Source organism: Macrobrachium rosenbergii, chromosome 46 (assembly GCF_040412425.1).
Source record: "Macrobrachium rosenbergii isolate ZJJX-2024 chromosome 46, ASM4041242v1, whole genome shotgun sequence".
Taxonomy (NCBI): domain Eukaryota; kingdom Metazoa; phylum Arthropoda; class Malacostraca; order Decapoda; family Palaemonidae; genus Macrobrachium; species Macrobrachium rosenbergii.
Window position 1 is genome coordinate 20684341 of NC_089786.1, and position 20064 is coordinate 20704404.

Genomic DNA, 20064 nt, shown 5'->3' on the forward strand with positions numbered 1-20064 from the left:
AGAAAAGAACAAAGATCATGTGATGAAGGCAAAAACAAGCCAACAACACATTATGAAATGTCAGCACCACGATATGAGCCATCAGCACCTAGATATAGCACAAGGAACAAGCAATGTATCTATGATGCTAAGGGATGGTGCAGATATGGAGATAAGTGCAGGTTTATGCACAAAGTGAATAAATATGAAGCTGGAAGAACAAGTATAATGGAAAAGTTGGATTTTTTAATGTACGAATTTCTGGAAATGAAAAAAAGATCAACATATCAGAACAGGAAAGAGACATGGGAAAATCCTTATTATTACCCATATTAGATAATGGAGATAATATGCAAACCATCATAGTGATGAACGCGCAGGGTTTAGTTTCGAGTAACTCAAAAAGAAAGATAGAGTTCTTAGAAGAACTAACCCAAAATGAAAAAATAGAAATACTGAATATAAGTGAAACCTGGTATTCCCAAGAGACTGGTAATGATGACCAGATAAAGGGTTTCCAAACTTATAGATCAGATAGAAAAATAGAAATCAAGGGGAAACGATATATGGGAGAGATGCCAATCAAGGAAAAATCTGTGAGAAATATAGTAACACAGAATGTGAATTAATAGCGGTAGAATTTGAATCTGAAAAATTAGTGAACATTGTAATATATGGACCCCCTAATACTAAAAGAGTTTGACATAATAATTGAAAAATTGGATGAAATATGTAGAAATCACAAGGACTGGACTATACTCCTAACTGGAGACTTTAACTTTCCTTTTGTAGAATGGAAAGAACGAATAGAGACTGTGGTTGTATTTATACATATAAAAAAAGAGAGCAATAGTAGTGCAGAAGATAAGAGGCAATTTGAAAAGCTATTAGATATGCTACTAGAACATAACATTCAGCAAATAAATCACCTACCAACAAGAAAGGATAATATTTTAGATCTAGTATTTGTGAACGAGGTGAACTATGTTAAAGAAATAATAGTATATAACACGAGTATTTCGGACCATAATGTCATAGAACTAACAGTCCGTTCCAGAACATATGAAAACAGAGAAAAGCAAGAAACGAAAAAATGGGAAGGATATGGAAAATACAATTTCTATAGTAAGAATATAAATTGGTCAAAAATAAATGAAGAATTAAACAAAGAATGGGAAAATATATTTGTAAGTGATGATATACAGGTAAATACCGATATATTATATAAAATATTAGAGGAAATAGTGGAAAAATATATACCGAAGAAAAAGTAATCATCATTCACGAATTCCAAGAGACAGAAGGATCTTGTTCCAGAAAATTAGAAAGTGGAAAAAAGCTCTTGCAAAAGAAAAGAATGCATGGAAAGTGATGGAACTAAAAAGTAAGATAGAAAATGCAGAACAAAAGATTATACAATCAAAAGAAAATGAAAAAGGGAACCTAGAAGAAATGACACTACAAAATATCAAGCAAAACCTAAAATTTTTTTATTCATATGCAAAAAGATGAATAAAATAAGAGTAGAAATAGGCCCTCTAAGAATTGAAGGGCGATTAACGAATAAAAAAAGGAAATATGTAACATATTAGCAGAATGATATAAGAGTGAATTTACACCTAGAATTGAAAATGAAGATAATGATACAGAAATAAGAGATGAAAATACTGAATACTTATCAGATATAGATATTACAGAAGCCGATATTGTGCAGGCTATTAATGAAATTAAAAATGGATCAGCAGCAGGACCAGATGGAGTACCTGTCATATTGTTAAAGAAAGTGGTTCATTCAATCGCAAAGCCGCTAGCAATATTATTAAGACAAAGTATAGATACAGGCAAGATTTATGATGAGCATAAATTAGCATATATTACTCCTACTTTCAAAAGTGGTTCAAGACTAGAGGCAAGTAATTATAGGCCTGTGAGTCTGACATCTCATATTATGAAAGTATATGAAAGGGTAATAAAAAAATATAATGAAACATTTAATGAAAAATAGATTGTTCAATATAGGACAACATGGTTTTTACCGGAAAAAGTACACAAACCCAACTGTTCTTCCACCATGAAAACATATATAAAAATATGATAAATGAAAAGATACAGATGTGGTTTACCTAGACTTTGCAAAAGCTTTTGACAAGGTAGATCATAATATATTAGCGAAAAAATTAGAAAACATAACATTGTTGACAAAGTAGGAAGATGGATAAAAGAATTTTTGCAAAACAGAAAACAGATAGTGATTGCAAACGATGAGAAATCGGATGAAGCTACGGTAATATCCGGTGTACCACAGGGTACGGTGTTAGCTGCATTGCTGTTTGTGATTATGATTGCAGACATAGACAGTAATGTTAAGGACTCAGTAGTAAGAAGTTTCGCAGATGACACAAGAATAAGTAGAGAAATTGCTTGTGATGAAGATAGGAACTCGCTACAAAGAGACCTAAATAAAATATATAAATGGGCAGAGATAAATAGGATGGTATTTAACTCTGATAAATTTGAATCAATGAACTATGGTGATAAAGTAGGAATGCTATATGCATATAAAGGACCTAATAATGAGACAATCACAAACAAGGAAGCAGTTAAAGACCTTGGTGTGATGTTGAATAGAATATGTTATGCAATGATCAAATAGCAATTCTATTGGCAAAATGCAAAGCAAAAATGGGAATGTTGTTCCGGCACTTCAAAACAAGAAAAGCTGAACACATGATTATGCTTTATAAAACGTACGTACGTAGTCCACTTGAATATTGCAATATAATATGGTACCCACACTACCAAAAGGATATTGCACAAATAGAGAGTGTACAAAGGTCATTTACAGCTAGAATAGAAGAAGTTAAGGACCTTGACTACTGGGAAAGACTACAATTCTTAAATTTATATAGTCTTGAAAGGAGAAGAGAACGCTACATGGTAATTCAAGCATGGAAACAGATAGAAGGAATTACCGAAAATATCATGGAACTAAAATTATCAAAAAGAGCAAGCAGAGGTAGATTAATAGTGCCAAAAACTATACCAGGAAAATTAAGGAAAGCACACAGGACATTAATCCACCACGCACCAGCATCGATAATGCAGCGTCTATTCAATGCGCTACCAGCTCATCTGAGGAACATAACAGGAGTGAGCGTAGATGTGTTTAAGAATAAGCTCGACAAATATCTAAGATGCATCCCAGACCATCCAAGACTAGAAGACGCAAAATATACCGGAAGATGCGTTAGCAACTCTCTGGTAGACATCAAAGGCGCCTCACACTGAGGGACCTGGGGCAACCCGAACGAATTGTAAGGTCTGTAAGGTAAGGTCTCTCTCTCTCTCTCTCTCTCTCTCTGTGTATCTATTAATCCCAAATTTTCATTTATCGCTCGTGAAGATCAGAACACTACTCCTTTGTAAAATTCATTCGTATTTTTTGATGATTTCTTAAGTGGAATTTGTTTGTCGCTATTTCTGTCTCACTGCTTTATTTCGAGTTTCTGTTTTCTCTACGACTGTCAATTTTCTCATTTCATACAATTCCGTAGTTTTCTATCACCATTTATCGTATGTATGCATGCATGTATGATGTGTGTATATATTTATATACATACAGTAAACATATACATATATATGTTTATATATATGTATGTATGTATGTATTTATATATATGTATGTATTTATATATATGTATATATATATATATATATATATATATATATATATATATATATATATATATATATATATATATATATATATATATATATATATATATATATATATATATATATACTCATTCCATGAATTCAACATATGCTTAAAAGAGAACACACATACACACCCAGGTAGGATGAGAGAGAGAGAGAGAGAGAGAGAGAGAGAGAGAGAGAGAGAGAGAGAGAGAGAGAGTAAATTCTTGCCTTTACTAAGTACTTCAGCGTTCCTTTAGGGTCATCCAAAGCCGAAGCCCTTAAGAGCGTGCTTGTATTTCATTATCGGATCAAAGTTTTCATCAGGTGGAAGTTTCACAATTACTTCCCATAAGCATATGTAAACTCCGCGTTCAGCCAAAGGATTAAACTGGCCAATCGACGATCGGGAGTTTCGACGATCTACTACGGCCTGGCGTTCGTTGTTGCAAGGTATAGCCAGGGTACGGGCATTTTTTTTTTTTTATCATTTTCACTTCTTTTCTATTTCAGTTGTAATTCAAAGCGTACCATCATTGTCACTGCTTTGTCCTCGTCTTCCCTTTGTAATGAATATGTAATACTTTTTTTTTTTGTTCCTCGTCTTATCCTTTCGATCTTTCTTAAACAGTGTTTTATTTTCTTTAGGGTATCACGTGTCCCTTAAACACAGACTTGTGGATGCATATTTATTTACAGTCTACTGGTTATATTCGTCAAAAATATGTATTTGTTTTAATAATGATTTTTTAACTTCTCATTATTGTAATATTTTATAATATGTTTTCAACTGAAAGCCTCTCTTGGGCGGGAATCGAATGCACACACTCGATGCAACAGTTGAGCTAGAGCAAAATTTTGACTGAAATGTCCCATGAGCTTGCGATCTGATGTCTATGCCATTCTCATTACCGCTGACTAACAAAAGTGTTGTAAGATGCATGAACTAATCAACAAATTCTCCGTAAGAGTCGTTGGTATCATTGGATTTGTGATTAGGTATACCAGCACCAATGATCACAGTTGCCTTTGTTAGGTGAGTAGCTTCACTAGGATTGTTTGAATCTAAAAGGATCTTTTCTTAGTGTGGTTCTAGCTTCGGTTATGCAAGAAAGCAGTTGGTCCTCCAGCATGGTTGAAGTATGGAGATACTAAGTCTATTATACTGTACTAAACAGTTGGCTTTAAACCTTTGCTTGTAGTCTTCATATCAAAGATGGAGATGAAAAGTTCTGATATGGGAAATTCTGATATGGGAAATGAACTTCTGAAACTCTGTTCAAGGCTCACTGCAAAAGACGGCTCACACTCTGATGCAGAACTGCTAAGATATCAGGATGGTATGAAGCTTCCGTGCAAAAGCATTTCTTGTTTTGCTTTGGCTTGTCATTCCTTGAATTTCTAAAACTCCCATTAAATTTTTCATTCAGTTATATCATTGCTCCTCTTAATGCTCTTTCTTTTACATACTGGGTCTAATGATTGTGTGTAAGTTCTTTATCTTTAGAAGTACACGTTCTTTTAATTTTCTCAAGGAAAGTAAACAATCTCTCTAATCTGGTGTATTTGGATAGAAGTTTACAGCCTTATCGATAATGGTTAATTCAATTCCATGTCAAAGAGTTTTCTATGCTATTATCTGGATACTGTCTAGCAGGATTCAGTAATATTGGCAAAGCGCTGTAAAACAGGTATATTTTTTGCAATAGCGTTATAATTATCATGACCATGTTCTTTAGTGACTAGTGAATTAACTTGATTAAATAAGTCCTTGTGTTCTGGTAACAAAGCAGAATATATTGTTATTGCAAGTTTCTTGTCTTCTGGTGGATTTTCGAACCTTTATTTTTAGACAACCCAGGTTGAGGGTCCATTTTATCACTTTCTTTTACTAAGAACATTGTTGTATTGGATAACATTGAGCTCACAACTGAGCACTATATCTACCCTATCTGTTTATTCAACGCCATGCAACTTCTGTGCAATCTATACGTGATCCAGATAACTTAAAATCCATTATCCATTGCTTGACTCTGCCAAAGTGGAACCTTTGGTCAATTTAGGTGCTGGAAATTAGATAACATGTGGGATGTTACTTCTCATTTAGATGACAGTGAATCATAATTAAGTTTATTACCGTAGAAATAACAAAAGTGTATCCAGGAATTGGAGATGCTTACTGCTACTCTTCAGTGATTCTTCACATAACTGAATCCATGGTGTTAGTTTTGTCCCTATCAGAGCTTCCAAACTTCGAAGACATTCATGAAAATTTTCTGCACGCTATTATTTGATTTAAACACAGATACTAACAAAAGACCTCACTTAGTTTTAGCCAACACATTTACTTAGAGTAAGGGAGCTGTTTGAAACAGTGACTTGAGGAAACCAAGAATGAGAGCCTGGAGACTAAATGAGAGTGTATGAAGGCACAGCCTGTCCAAAGGATGTAGCTAATTACCTAAACAAAGGAATCACCTGCAACACTACTACCCTTACACCTACGTCATTTTATTAACATTATCATTACTGATTCCATGAGTATATTTGCTTTTGGAAGTATGCCGGCATTTTCAGCGGGGAACTATTTCTGTAAGATACAAAATATAAAATAACAGCTACACCACTTTTGCCTGAAAATCACGTCAAAATTTAGACAATTTAGATAAGATAGTTGCCATCTTGCAGTGTCTGGCATGTTGGAATTTTAATTACATTTTCTGAGCAAACTCAGTTTCACTATGGTCTAAAACATAATGAATAAGAATGTTACAACGTTATTCGGTTAGTAGGACAATCCAACAAAAACACGCATTACATATATATGCATATATACATACAAATATATATATATATATATACATATATTTACAAAAGTATATATATGTATATATATACATACATATATATATACATATATTTACACAAAAGTATATATATGTATATATATACATACATATATATATATATATATATATACATACATATATATGTATATATATACATATATATACTTTGATATATATATATATATATATATATATATATATATATAATATAATATATATATATATATATATATATATAATATATATATATATATATATATATATATATATATATATATATATATATATATATATTATATATATATATATATATATATATATATATATATATATATATATATATATATATATATATATTTAAGCATCAAATCTTTTTAAACCGGGTGGCTGATATTCAAGATAAAGGCGCTATCTTGAACTTCTGAAGAACAATTATATCTTTCATTTACAGCAATGCTTAGCAATCAATCACGTCAACGTGAACGACTCTGCCAGACATCGACACCTCTCTTCTTTATAGACGGTATTTGCTAAGACAACCAATCTCTGTTTACCTTTACGTGTGTGTGTGTGTGTGTGTGTGAGCGTGTTTGAGCGCGTTTGGGTAACAGGAAAACTTCATGCAATTTCAACGTAAAAGATGTAAGATGTAAGAGAGCGACGGCTTTGTATTTCCCCGACGGCCCTGTGATGTTCAGTCAGTTTAAAAAGGGCGAGGAAGGAGCGTCTTCAGTCCGTCCAAGACGTTAGCTCACTAGATTGGGAAAGGAGAACAAAACAGGTTTTTTGTAAGATGCATTTATTTTGTATTGGTCACGAGCAAAATAACAAATATACTACTGTAATGACTGACGTACAGACGCACCCAACTCAGATTCCGACATCTATGTTGACAATCTGATACCCTGGCTGGCCATACTGTACGCTGTACTGAGGAAATGACTATAAGGCTAAATACATTTTTTTTCAAGGTTCCAATACTTATCGGAATCCATTACTGGCAAATTTTGTCATTCCACGTCACGTTTATGAGATTCGTTATTACTCGTCACCCAATTTCGGTATTTGAAGTTCGCGTGTACCAATATTAATTTCCATTTACACCCTTTCATTAAGTTGGAAATATCATTTTTCTAGCGCTATATCGACATTTGAAAACGCTTTTATAACGAACCCCAATAACTGCAGTGTGTTAATGAAGAAAAAAAAAGTGAAGTACAAATATGGAGTAATACAGCGGCGCCAAAATACAGTTGATAGGAATCTTATCTCATGTGAACAAAAATTACATTGTGAACTATGAAAATAGCTGATGGTTTTACTTATACTGTCAACAATCATAACGACAATAATGTCAACAGTGATGACACATCAAGGTTAACCGAAATAATGATAATAGTAACTATAATGCCAGATTTTGTAATCCTACTAGATCCTTAGCCGTCTCCGCTGCTGTCAAAAATCTTCATTATGGTTATTTTCTTAGGAAATCTCAGTAATATGACCTTACATTATGTTCTGATATGAATTAACGATTTCTATTAAATAAAACAAGAATTTTGAAATATCTGATTGACCTTCTTTTTCAATGTGCTTTTTCTAAATGCAATACTATTTCAAGTTTTAAAGCATAATATACAGTTATACTAATTTGGATTGTTACACAAAGAAGATTCACGTTATAGTAGTTGTATTTACATTATTATTATAACTTTTTATATCATTGCAATAACTCAGTATATCATTATTATCATTCTGGACTTCGTCATCGAAAAAATGATAACTTTATAGACGGTGCACCAAAAATACAAGACCACCAACAAGGTGAAGTAGATGAAATTCCAAGGTGCCATCAGTTTCATTGCACAGGACAAAAAACCATGAAATATTTTGCGTTAAAACTGGCGGGGATATGTCCATTTGTCCAATAAATTCATAACAAATCTTTCAAAGATGATGCAAAGCAATTCAGAATTCCTCTTCGATAGTCCTGAGAACCGAGCTTCGAATTTACAGCATAGTAACAAGCGGGGATATTCAAGCTCAAAACTGCCAGCTTTGCCACTGAAACCATCTCCACCAATAGCAAAAACGCTGTGCATTTGTACTGCTCAATAGATTGTATTTTCAAGAATAGTTTAAGAGCAAAATTGTAATATCTAAATATTTCTGAATTTTATGGTCATTTTTATTGAAACAATTAACTTCATGGAAAAATTATTAAGGCAACTTTCAAAGGACGCATTACCTGCATAAAAATAGGTGTTGAGTTACCAGAATCTGGGATATTGCTTAGTGCTTTCATTCTCGTATTATTCCCAGTGTTCTGTAGACTTAGACCCTGAACAGCCTGCACTATGATGAAGACAGAGCTTGGAAATTGGCAACACAGTCAGACCACGACTGGTTACACAAGAAGGCCATTATGAGAGAATCGAAGTTCGCAAGTACCAACAGTGTTACTGTTAAGGGTCGCACTGGCCTAGTAGAAACCAACAAATGGATTGATTTCCAGATGAGTATCCAGGAGAACTTCGACCAAAAGAGTTCTTTCCTTGCAACAGTACATTTATGGATATTTCAACAATGATATTAGCAATGCTGCAAAAAATTAAACATAGGTGGATTTTTCCAAAGAATGAAAGATAAAATAATCAGTGATGAATTACATCTACTTCAGGAGATTCAAAACGTTTTATAGTAATTATTATTATCAAGACTAGGCGTAAGCATGGAATTATTGTCATCAAAGCTCATCAGCGTAAAACTGTTTTTGCTCAAGGAAATTATTTTTCTTCAGTAACTTCGGAAATTTTCAAGAGGCAGTCTAGAGCAAAGTAGCACAATAATGCAATGATGGGAGAAGGAAGGCACAAAAGATCCAGTTCTCTTACTGAAGTGCTTTTCAAAGAGAAGAGATAGCTAAAATTTTTCTTTGTTCTCTGGTTCAGCAGAAAACTACTTATCAGAATTTTTAACTTACTGAACCAGCATTTCTTTAACCAGACTTGAAGTGCAACTTGGTTTTGGATTTCTTCGTGTCCAGCACTATGAAAAATATTCTAATAATAACAAACAACTCACCTGGTACTTTGTCTGGCTTCGACCTAAAAATGTTTTCACGATTTCGTAGAAAGAGGTTCAAAATCAGTATCTGAATAGGACCATATTACAGGAATGTAAGTTCCAAAGCACAACTTTTTACGTCACCACAGCACCTTAACACAAGAACAAAACCAAACATTATTACAAGCCAATCTGTTTTGGAATCAATTTAGTGGTTTTCTGGAGGCCATACTGGCAATGTCAAGGGTTTGCTTATTCTGGAGTTTCTCTGAGATCAACATCATCACTGGTAACTAAGTTTAGGAGTATCCATCAATCTCCTCATAAGGAGACTTGTCTGCTGCATCCCAATCCTTGCTCTTTGTAACAGAAGCGATGTTGAGAATCAGAATCTATAGGAAGACTGGAAGCACCAACTATTGCTAGATGAACAGTGTCTTCTGTCTTTGTCTTCAAAAGCCGAGAGATTTGGGCATCAGACAAAGAGTCATTATCAGGTTTAAAAGACACCGGTAACAACTGCCGCTGGTGCTCCCCATGCAATGGGAGGTGTGTGTCTGACAAGAAGACTGATTGGAAACTTCATCCAACAGGATTTAAAGATAACTTCTGCCTGTGACCCCCTGAGACTCTAATGCGGTGCTATTAACCGTGTTACTAAACATGTCACTCTTTTACAAAGATTAACACGATATCTTGACAAAAAATATTACACAAGTTCCTTATTTGAAAATGGCAAGGATTCTCTGATGGGCAGATTTTGGTTATTATATGAAATCACGTTTACCGGTCTCATAACTTCTGCGAGTGATTTTTTCATACACATGTATTTTATATGCATGATTAATATCTATTCTCTTTCATCGTGTTTATCTTTTCATTACCTTAAAATTTATGTAATTTCTTGGTTATCGTCATATAATTCCAATGAAATTTTATTTGTATTTAGCATTTCAAATAAAATTTTTTTCTAATTATTCATAGGTCTTTGTATACCTCTGCAGTTATTACACTGGAGTTTAACGCCTTCGCTTCTGTGAAGTACAGCCGTTTGAAGTGATACTCCTATGGTTACTTTATACATCTAATATACATAATATTTCCGGTTATTACCCGATTCTTTCATCTTTTATTTGTTTGTTAAGCATATAATTTCCGGCAAGGGTTAAATTCCATCTGTATTTGTTTTGGATTTCTGCTGACTTCTATTTTAGATGTAGAGGCTGATACAAAGAGCAGCCCAATACCCTATACATAGCCAAGGCCTGTAGAATATAGGATATAATAAAAAATATAAACGAAATTTTAAAACACGCTGTTATTAAAATGCATTAAAAACTACAAAATAATCTTTGAGACGCCAGGATTATCTTGTCTCAAAAAATTATTTTGTGCTTTTTAGTGCATTTTAATAAAAACGTGTTTAAAAAAGGTTAAATTTTTTTTTTTATCTTATACATTTTACTTTTGACTGAAATTTTAACTGATCTATAATTGGAGTTAACGAATGTGATATCCTGTCGAGCCAAAGAAGGTTTGAAAACTCCGTAGTTATAAACTTATTCTACCAAGTCCAAGAAGGTATAGGAAATCCAAAGATTTTTATACAAATCCTGAGATACTGGGAGAGGTCACTGTAGGGTCACTAGAGGTTACTGCTGACCTACTGATCATGTAAGGTTGTATTGTCACTGGGCTTGAGTAACCATGCAAAATTTCAAGTCCATTGGACTAAGGGAACAGGTCGAAAATTGAGTTACAAGTTTTGACCCAAACATACGCAGAAGTTAAGTTAGATAAAAATCTTGTAAAAAAAAAATTTAAACCACGCTTTTATGCCGATGTAGTATCTTTGCAGATGAGTGCATGCTTAATAATGCAGTCCTTGTTCTAAAGAGCTGTATATCTGTAGACTGCAGTAACTACAGGCCAATTTCTATTCTCCCTGTGGTCTCCAGAGTTGCAGAAAAACTTATTTTTAAGCCACCATATAAGTATGTGGAAGCCAAAGGATTTTTAGCTGATAGTCAATATGCATATATGCCCTTTTAGATTTGGCATGCCATTTGCAAAAGAATCTTGATGAGGGTTTTGAGTATAGAGGAATTAAAACAGATTTGAATGATGCTTTCGATTTAGTAAAATCATAAGACACTTATTTATAAACTTCAGGATCTTGGAGTGGGCAAACATGTTTTAGCTTTATTTCAAGATATCCTTACAGGTAGGCAGCAGTGAGTTGCTGTTGATGGGATCTTGAGTGAACCACGACCCACTGTGTCTGGAGTTCCACTGTTTTTTTTAATGTATACAAGTGATATGGTTCTTGGTCTAGAAAACAAAATTATTCAGTATGCCAATGATACAACACCTTTGGATGTAGCAAAGTCTCCACTTATGAGAAATTAAGCTTCTCTTACTCTCAAACGTGACATGGAGCAAATTTGTGAATGGTACAGTCGGTGGGGTATGAGGCTGAACTCCAGTAAAATGAATACACTATTGATTAGTAGATCTTGTACTGATTTTCTACCCCATCCTCCCCTTCAAGTGGATGAAACTCTGCTGAATGTGTCTGAAGCTTCAACTGTACTTTGTGTAACTCTGGGCTCACATCTTACTTGTGAGAAACATCTAATGAAAGTGTAAGCAAATGTTGCACAGAAGTTAGGTATTGTACATAAGGCCTTATATACTTATAACGCTAATAAAGTCAATGCACCCTCCAATACTAGAATGCTATTCTCTGGTGTTGTCTGCTTCTGCCAGAGATTTATCTCTTTTAGACAGAGTGATTGCGGTGGTAGGTTTCTGATTCCTAAAATTAGCAGTTATGACTTGAACCATCGACGGATGATCTCTTGTTTGTCAATTTGTCATTAGTTTTACGTTAACGGAGATCCTTCACATTCACAATTGATCCTTGATTCTCTTTTCCTGCCGAGAGCGACCAGATTTGCTGAACATCAGCACCAACATGCAGTGTGTGCGCCTCACTTTATTCCTCACACCATTAGGCTGTGGAACAGTCTCCCTGAGGATGTTGTGTAATTGTAACCTCAAAAGCTCATGGAAAAATGCATTGCTTTAGTACCCTAAAACAATTCTCCCTGTATTTTACTTCCATTTTTTAAATGATTTTTTTTTAATAACTGATCTCTTCTTTCTTTATTTCCTACTACCTTCTGTTGTATCTTTCTAATGAACACAATACTCTGCGAAAGCTTGAATTTCAAGTCACTGGTCTCTGTCTGCTTGTTCTATATGAACAGGGTTCATCTTCTGAATAATAATAATAATAATAATAATAATAATAATAATAATAATAATAATAATAATAATAATAATAATAATAATAATAATAGGTCTTATTACAAAGGATGGCTGTATTATGCGAATTTATCTTATACAGTATCTTTTCTATTTTCCTTAAAATTCGCTTTTCAGGCTCAGCGATGTTGGTCAGCAACTGGCCGATATTCATATTGGAAAAGGATAACGTGTGGAACGCGGGAAGTCTTTTATTGAAATATATCCAATCAGAAATCCTTCGTCGTCTGGATTCAGGTTCTACTTCAGGTACCGTCGACATGTTTCGACCATCTCGTTGGTCATCCTCTGGACGTGGTTGAAAATCATCTGGAGAAACAAGGCGCTTGGGTCGGTATTTATTGGGGGGTGTTGTCTTGATCGGTGCTGAATTATGACTGGCTGCCCGGGGCAGGTCATCTTGGGCGGAGCCTTCTCTCCCATATTGATGTTCGGGGCTCGTCTTGCGTGCGAGAATTGCGATCCTCAGATGCTGAATTTTGATTCGCTCGTTTGCTATGGGGGTCGTTCGGTGCAGGTCTCCTGGCGGCCATGGGGAGGAGAAAGGTTTCCTGCGTAATGTTGAGGGTTGGTTTCTCCTTCCCAATGTGCAATGCTTCCAAGAGGCGCAGGCGGCGGTGGTCCGTAGTTCGGTCAATTATTTCCATATTCGTGATTATATCTTTTCTTGTAATTCTCTGGTTATGGGCGGTCCTGGCATGGTTAAAGATGGCTCCCTCTTGGGCGTGGCAGGAAATCCTCTTGGAGAAACGCATGGTGGTCATACCGATGGCATACCGAGGAATCCCCGGACGGGGCATGAGTACCGGTATATCACGTTGGTTTTCTTCAAGGGGTCCTGCTGAGGGCGGGCTGGATTGTTACGCATCACCAGGCTGCTCGTTTTCTTGCTCTTGTAATAAATAACCAGATGAATATTCTTGTTGGGGTCAGCGGGGCTGACATTATTCTCGATGATGTTCTTGAGGGTACGTTCGTCTTCTTTATATTTATGATGAAATTGTCCTTTATAGAAGAGCTCTATCGAGGCGAGGTTCCTGCCAGTACCATTTATCGATGTTCGCCTTGATAGACTCTTCTATATTCCGGTTTGGGCGTCCATTGTCGACGAGGGTCTGGGCTACACGTTCCATTTCTCCGTGTGTGTCATTCCAGGAGGAGCAGTGCGAGAGGGCCCTCCTGACGTAGGCGCTGATGGTGGAGCGCTTACACCCCTCGGGGCACTCGCTCGCCCCGTTCATACACATGCCCAGGTTCGTGCGCTTCGTGTAGATCTTCGTAGAGAAAGAGACCTCTCTCTGCTCCCACAAGGACGTCAAGGAAGGGGAGGCAGCGGTTTTGGCTATGTTCGATGGTGAAACTGAGGCAGCTATGGTTGTGGAAAGCACGCCTCAGGTTCTCGATCTCCTCTTGCGAATTGGCGCTGACGAAGGTATCGTCGATATAGCGCACGTACATCCTTGGCTGGTCTATGTCTTCGAATACCTTTTGTTCCACAATGCCCATATAGAAATTGGGGGAGAGGACTCCAAGCAAGAGTAAAGAGGAGTTAAGCAAGAGTAAAGAGGTTTAGCAAGATAAGCATCTGCTTAAGATCACAGGAAAAATCCACACCCATATCAAAAAGGAAATCACAGTGATCCAAGATTTTATTATCTCCTTTTATAGAAGGGCAGGTACACAATTAACATCATCAAATTAGATGATGTTCTTTCAATTGAGATGAATGGGACATTACTGAATGTTGTGAATGCTGTAAATAATACTGTATCATATAAAGTATCAAGCAGCTAACAAGCAAATATGCTTTTTAATCCTGCTTTATTACAAACAAACTGGAATGCACAGTGAAACCAGTTCAGAGACATGTTTACAGAAAAAGATGCTACTTTCTAATAACTCCTTCCTGGAGTGTGCAGAGGACGGCTAAACAAAGAATAGTTATCACTGACTGCGACGTCAGCTCATGGATGTGTAATATCATTGGCATAGCCCTGAAGGTTGCTTTAACATTCCAGTAAATTTTGTGTTACTTCATTAGAGCTAAATAAAGAAATACAAAAACCAGGAAGACAGATGGAAGAAGAGGTAGACAGAAAATAATGAAGTTTTTAAATCACTCTCGTCCTCAAAACATTCTGTTTTTGCTAGAACACTGTTTATAGAAAAGAAAATATTAACACAAATGTTACATATCTAATACTTAAAATGGCTAATGCTTTCTCTCAAAAAATAATTATTGTCAAACTAGTAAAAATTAACCCATTGTATTTTCTTTTTTCCTCAGGTTACAGTGGGTACTGCTTGGGTGTTGAAAGTTTGAAAAATGAGGACGGGTCAGGTCACACGCAAAGCCATAGTTTAAGTCTGGGCAAGTTTCACCAGCCATCATTTCGCAGCTTCCAAGAATCTGGTAGAGAGGGAGGAAGACGAGGTGGAGGAGGAAGCAGAAGAGGGTCGGAAAAGGGAGGAGGAGGCCGAAAGCATCTCCACCTCTATGGGGTGGAGGTGCCTGTTTACAAATTCCGGGGTGAGGATGCCCAGCTGGAATGCAAGTATGATCCGGGAGAGGAGCCTCTCTACTCTGTCAAGTGGTACAAAGACGACAACGAGTTCTACACGTGAGTATCTAATTGAAACCCCTAGTTATTCCTTGTGTCCATAAACGAAAAAGATGAACAATAATTTCCATAACAATGTGATTGTCCAACAATTTATGTTTATTGTTCTTTGTATCAGTTATTACTATTATAATTTCCATTTAATTCTAGTAGTATGATCATATCCTTATTTACATTTCCAGATTAATACTTCCATTACTGTTCATTTTGTTAAGTATGACTGATGGCAATTTCAAGCTAATACTCCTGAATTAAAGCATGATATAAAACATAAACAGAGTGTATAGTCATGGGGAAAGGGAAACGGCAGAGCGCAAGATCTGTTGCCTTTACTTTTTAGGTACTCTCAGAAATTGCAAAGACTCGGTCTTACATAAAAAAACTAACACTGAAAGGGGACAAAGCTTTTAATGTGCACATAGGCCATTGTATATGAGGATTGACATTCGGATGAGGAAAAACTTTACTGGATTAACCTAGTGCTGGGCTAACCGAGGAGAGGCTAAGGATATTAGTTTAGTTTCTCTTTTAAATCTTAAAAAATCTTGCGAAGAATTGGGTCAGTAATATATAGACCTGGACTTGAATTAATATTATTCAAATATGTTGGTTGTAATACGGATTCTAAGAGGGTTCTAGTGACAATATTATTACAACTTGTTATCTTGTTACTACAGGACCATTCAGTTCCTTGTGACTGTTCACTTAGATACAAAATGCCAGTCCTAACTGAATCTTCATGTTGATTTATCATATCATTTAATGCCTTACATGTCTGGCTCAAACAAAATGACATACAGTTCGTACATGAGCTTTTATAAGAAAATGTTATAACTCTGTTGAGAACAATTTGTAAGCGTATATTTTAGTGTTGTTATATGAAACGATTACATTTACAATGATCATTTTCACCCAATTTGATGACCTCAAAGCCCGTGAAGAAAGAATACCTAAGAATTCCATCAAATTAGTGTTGGAAATATATGTAAATGTACTGTTTTCATGTTAAAACATTGTATAAAAATATACTTGAAAGAAATTTTCCACAACATGGTAGCAACATTATTAATTACATACCATGCATAGACTGTTATTCTTTTCATTCAAGCCAGATGAATTAAATGTCAAAAGAGTAACAAAAGAATTTAGTTAGAACTGGCCAAAAGAATATTTTTCTTGTACAGTTGCGTGAAGAATAACAAAATGAAAACAAAATATATTAATATTGTTTCTTAAACTCTCTTAGAGTCTTAATTGACAGAGATAAACAAAAACAATAATAGTGAGGTACTCAGGTCTTCAAACCCTTGAGCTATTCTACACAAAATATTCGATGAAGATTTAAAAGAGGAACCAATGATAATCTGTAATTCTTATTAGTGTCCTTAGCTTCTGCCTCGTTAATCTAGACCAGCTATTCTTCACATAATTAATGAGTGTGTCTGATTACGTGACTGTGTATGCTTAGACTAGTTTTAATGTTCTGAACATTCATAATATCTTTATGTATGAAATTATGTTCCTGAGAAGGTTTTTTCTTTTGCTATTGCATTTGTGTCATCTGTAAAAGTCTTGTATGCAATGTCTTTCTGAAGTTTTTCTGTTCTGAGCAAATTCCACTTCATAAGGATTCATTCCTCCAGTCTCCAATAGTTTTGCTGCTCCATACACTTTATTTCACTCTAGTTAGTTTGTTGTATATTTTTTTATGTTTCATCTGTTGAAGAAATTATACAGCTCAGAGACTTAGTATTATTTCGTAACCCAGAACAACAAAGCCAGAAACGATAAAGCATTTATAAAGGAAAAATACACTTCTTGACATGGGCAACGAATAAAAGGCATAACAGAAGGTGATAAATCAACATTACAAAAAAAAAAAAACACACACACACATATATATATATATATATATATATATATATATATATATATATATATATATATATATACATATATATATATATACATATAAATTAAGTGTATGTATTCAAAAATATTAAGCTACAAATTGGGTATAATATTCACTTCACTCTATCTCTGGGACAACATACACTCAAGAAAAATGGCTCATTTTTAAAAGCGTCACTGTATATATATATATATATATATATATATATATATATATATATATATATATATATATATATATATATATTATATATACGTACGTGTGTATATATATATCTATTATATATATATATATATATATATATATATATATATATATATATATATATATATATATATATCTTCTTCTTCTTTTAACGTGCTCACTTTTTTATTATATGGGGTAAGCACGATGCCTTCTTTTGAAGGACTTTTTTTGATTTGGCTTTAGGGTAGACCTGTGGTCTCGATCGGCTGCCCTGCCTGACATAGATACGTATGTTTCATGTATCATACCCGACCCAACGCCCTTTCTTCCCAGCAGCGAAGTTATTGCGCGGGTATAGTTCGAGACGTGTGACATGTTTGTCATGTTTTTTTTTTTTTTTAGAAGGTGTTGTAGTGGCTTTGTTTTTGTGTGTATTTAGTCTGTAACATCCATTTGCTTTTTTTTGCAAACCTATCCGTTGATTACATATATAATCCCGGATGTCTACACGGATAGCAAAGTGTCTGCCTCTCTGTTCAGTCGGGTTTGAACCCGCGCCACAGATCTGAAGTCGAAGATGCTGTAACCGACTGAGCCATCGAGGCTCTATATATATATATATATATATATATATATATATATATATATATATATATATATATAATACATATAGATATATGTATATATATGTGTATATATATTATATATACATATTACATACACCGAGATATTTGTTATATTCACAGGTTTAAAGATGCAAATATCGTTTAATGTCCAATTTACTCTACCTCGGGATAACACACACATAAGGGGGAATTATAATTGACAAGTGCTTCATCACCAGTGGGATTTGAACTGCCGACTGGTTAGGAAACGACGACGTACAGCAACGCTTTTAACACTGAGCCATCGATGGTAAGAGCGTCACTTATTGATAATCATTTTTCTGGAGTGTATGTTATGGATGGTGGCCTATCTCTTTAAGGAAATCAACAGCTGTCAGGGCCACTAAGGGTTGGGTATACCAGTTCGAGACATACGCAATTTTCCCTTTGTCGTCGAAACTGGATTTCTGCCCATCTTTTGGATGGTGGCCTATCTCCTTAAGGAAACAGCAGCTGTCAGGGCCACTTAAGGTTGGGCATACCAGTTCGAGACATAGGCAACTTTGCCTCTGTCGTCAAAACTGTATATTAGCCCACCTTTTGGATGGTGGCCTGTCTCCTTAAGGAAATCAGCAGCTGTCAAGGCCACTTAAGGTTGGGCATACCAGTTCGAGACATAGGCAACTTTGCCTCTGTCGTCAAAACTGAATTAGCCCACCTTTTGGATGGTGGCCTGTCTCCTTAAGGAAATCAGCAGTTGTTTGGTTGTATACCAGTTTGAGACACAGGCAACTTTACCTCTGTCATCGAACATGGATTCCTGCCCACCTTTTGGTTGGTGGCCTGTCTCCTTAAGGGAATCAGCAGATACCAATTCGAGGCATAGGCAACTTTGCCTCTGTCATTGAAACTGAATTTCTGCCCACCTTTTGTATGGTGGCCTGTCTCCTTAAGGGAATCAGCAGCTGGCAGGGCCACTTAAGGTTGGGTATACCAGTTTGAGACATAGGCAACCTTGCCTCTGTCATCGAAACTGGATTTTTGCCCACCTTTTGGATGGTGGCCTGTCTCCTTAAGGAAATTAGTAGCTGTCAGGGACACTTAAGGTTGGGTATACCAGTTTGAGACAGGCAATTTTGCCTCTGTCATTGAAACTGGATTTCTGCCCACCTTTTGGTTGGTGGCCTGTCACCTTAAGGAAATCAGCAGCTGTCATGCCCATGTAAGGTTGGGTATACATGTTTGAGGTATGGGCAACGTTGCCTTTGTCACCGAAACTGGATTTCTGCCCACCTTTTGGATGGTGGCCTATCTTAAGGAAATGGATAGATGGTCTGTCCCACTTAAGGTTGGGTATACCAGTTTGAGACATAGGAATGTTGCCTTCATCATCAAAACTGGATTTCTGACCAACATTTGGATGGTGGTCTGTCACCACGGAAATCAGCAGCTGTCAGGGACACTTAAGGTTGGGTATACCAGTTTGTGGTATAGACAATGTTGCCTCTGTTATCAAAACTGGAGTTCTGCCCACCTTTTTGATGGTGGCCTGTCTTCTTAAGGAAATCAGCAGTTGTCAGGGCCACTTAAGGTTGGTTATACCAGTTTGAGACATAGGCAATTTTGCCTCTGTCATTGAAACTTTATTACTGCCCACCTTTTAGATGGAGGCCTGTCTCCTTAAGGAAATCAGCAGCTGTCACACCCTCTTAAGGGCCCCATAGATGTTACGATTGCCAGATCTGGTCGTCTGAACCGGAAGTAAACCTCACTCTCTATGGTGTTCTCCTCCAACCCAGAGTGGGCAAAGTCCATCG

General features: G+C 35.7%; 1 protein-coding gene across 2 annotated transcripts in view; it reads left to right on the plus strand.

Moving 5' to 3' along the window:
* Window positions 1–20064, plus strand: part of LOC136830270 (uncharacterized) — a 537978-nt gene that overhangs the window by 221264 nt on the left and 296650 nt on the right. For both annotated transcript variants that reach the window (XM_067089651.1, XM_067089653.1), the window contains exon 3: window positions 15211–15544. In XM_067089651.1, coding sequence (XP_066945752.1) covers window positions 15211–15544 — 334 coding nt within the window. The remainder of the gene's footprint in view (window positions 1–15210; window positions 15545–20064) is intronic.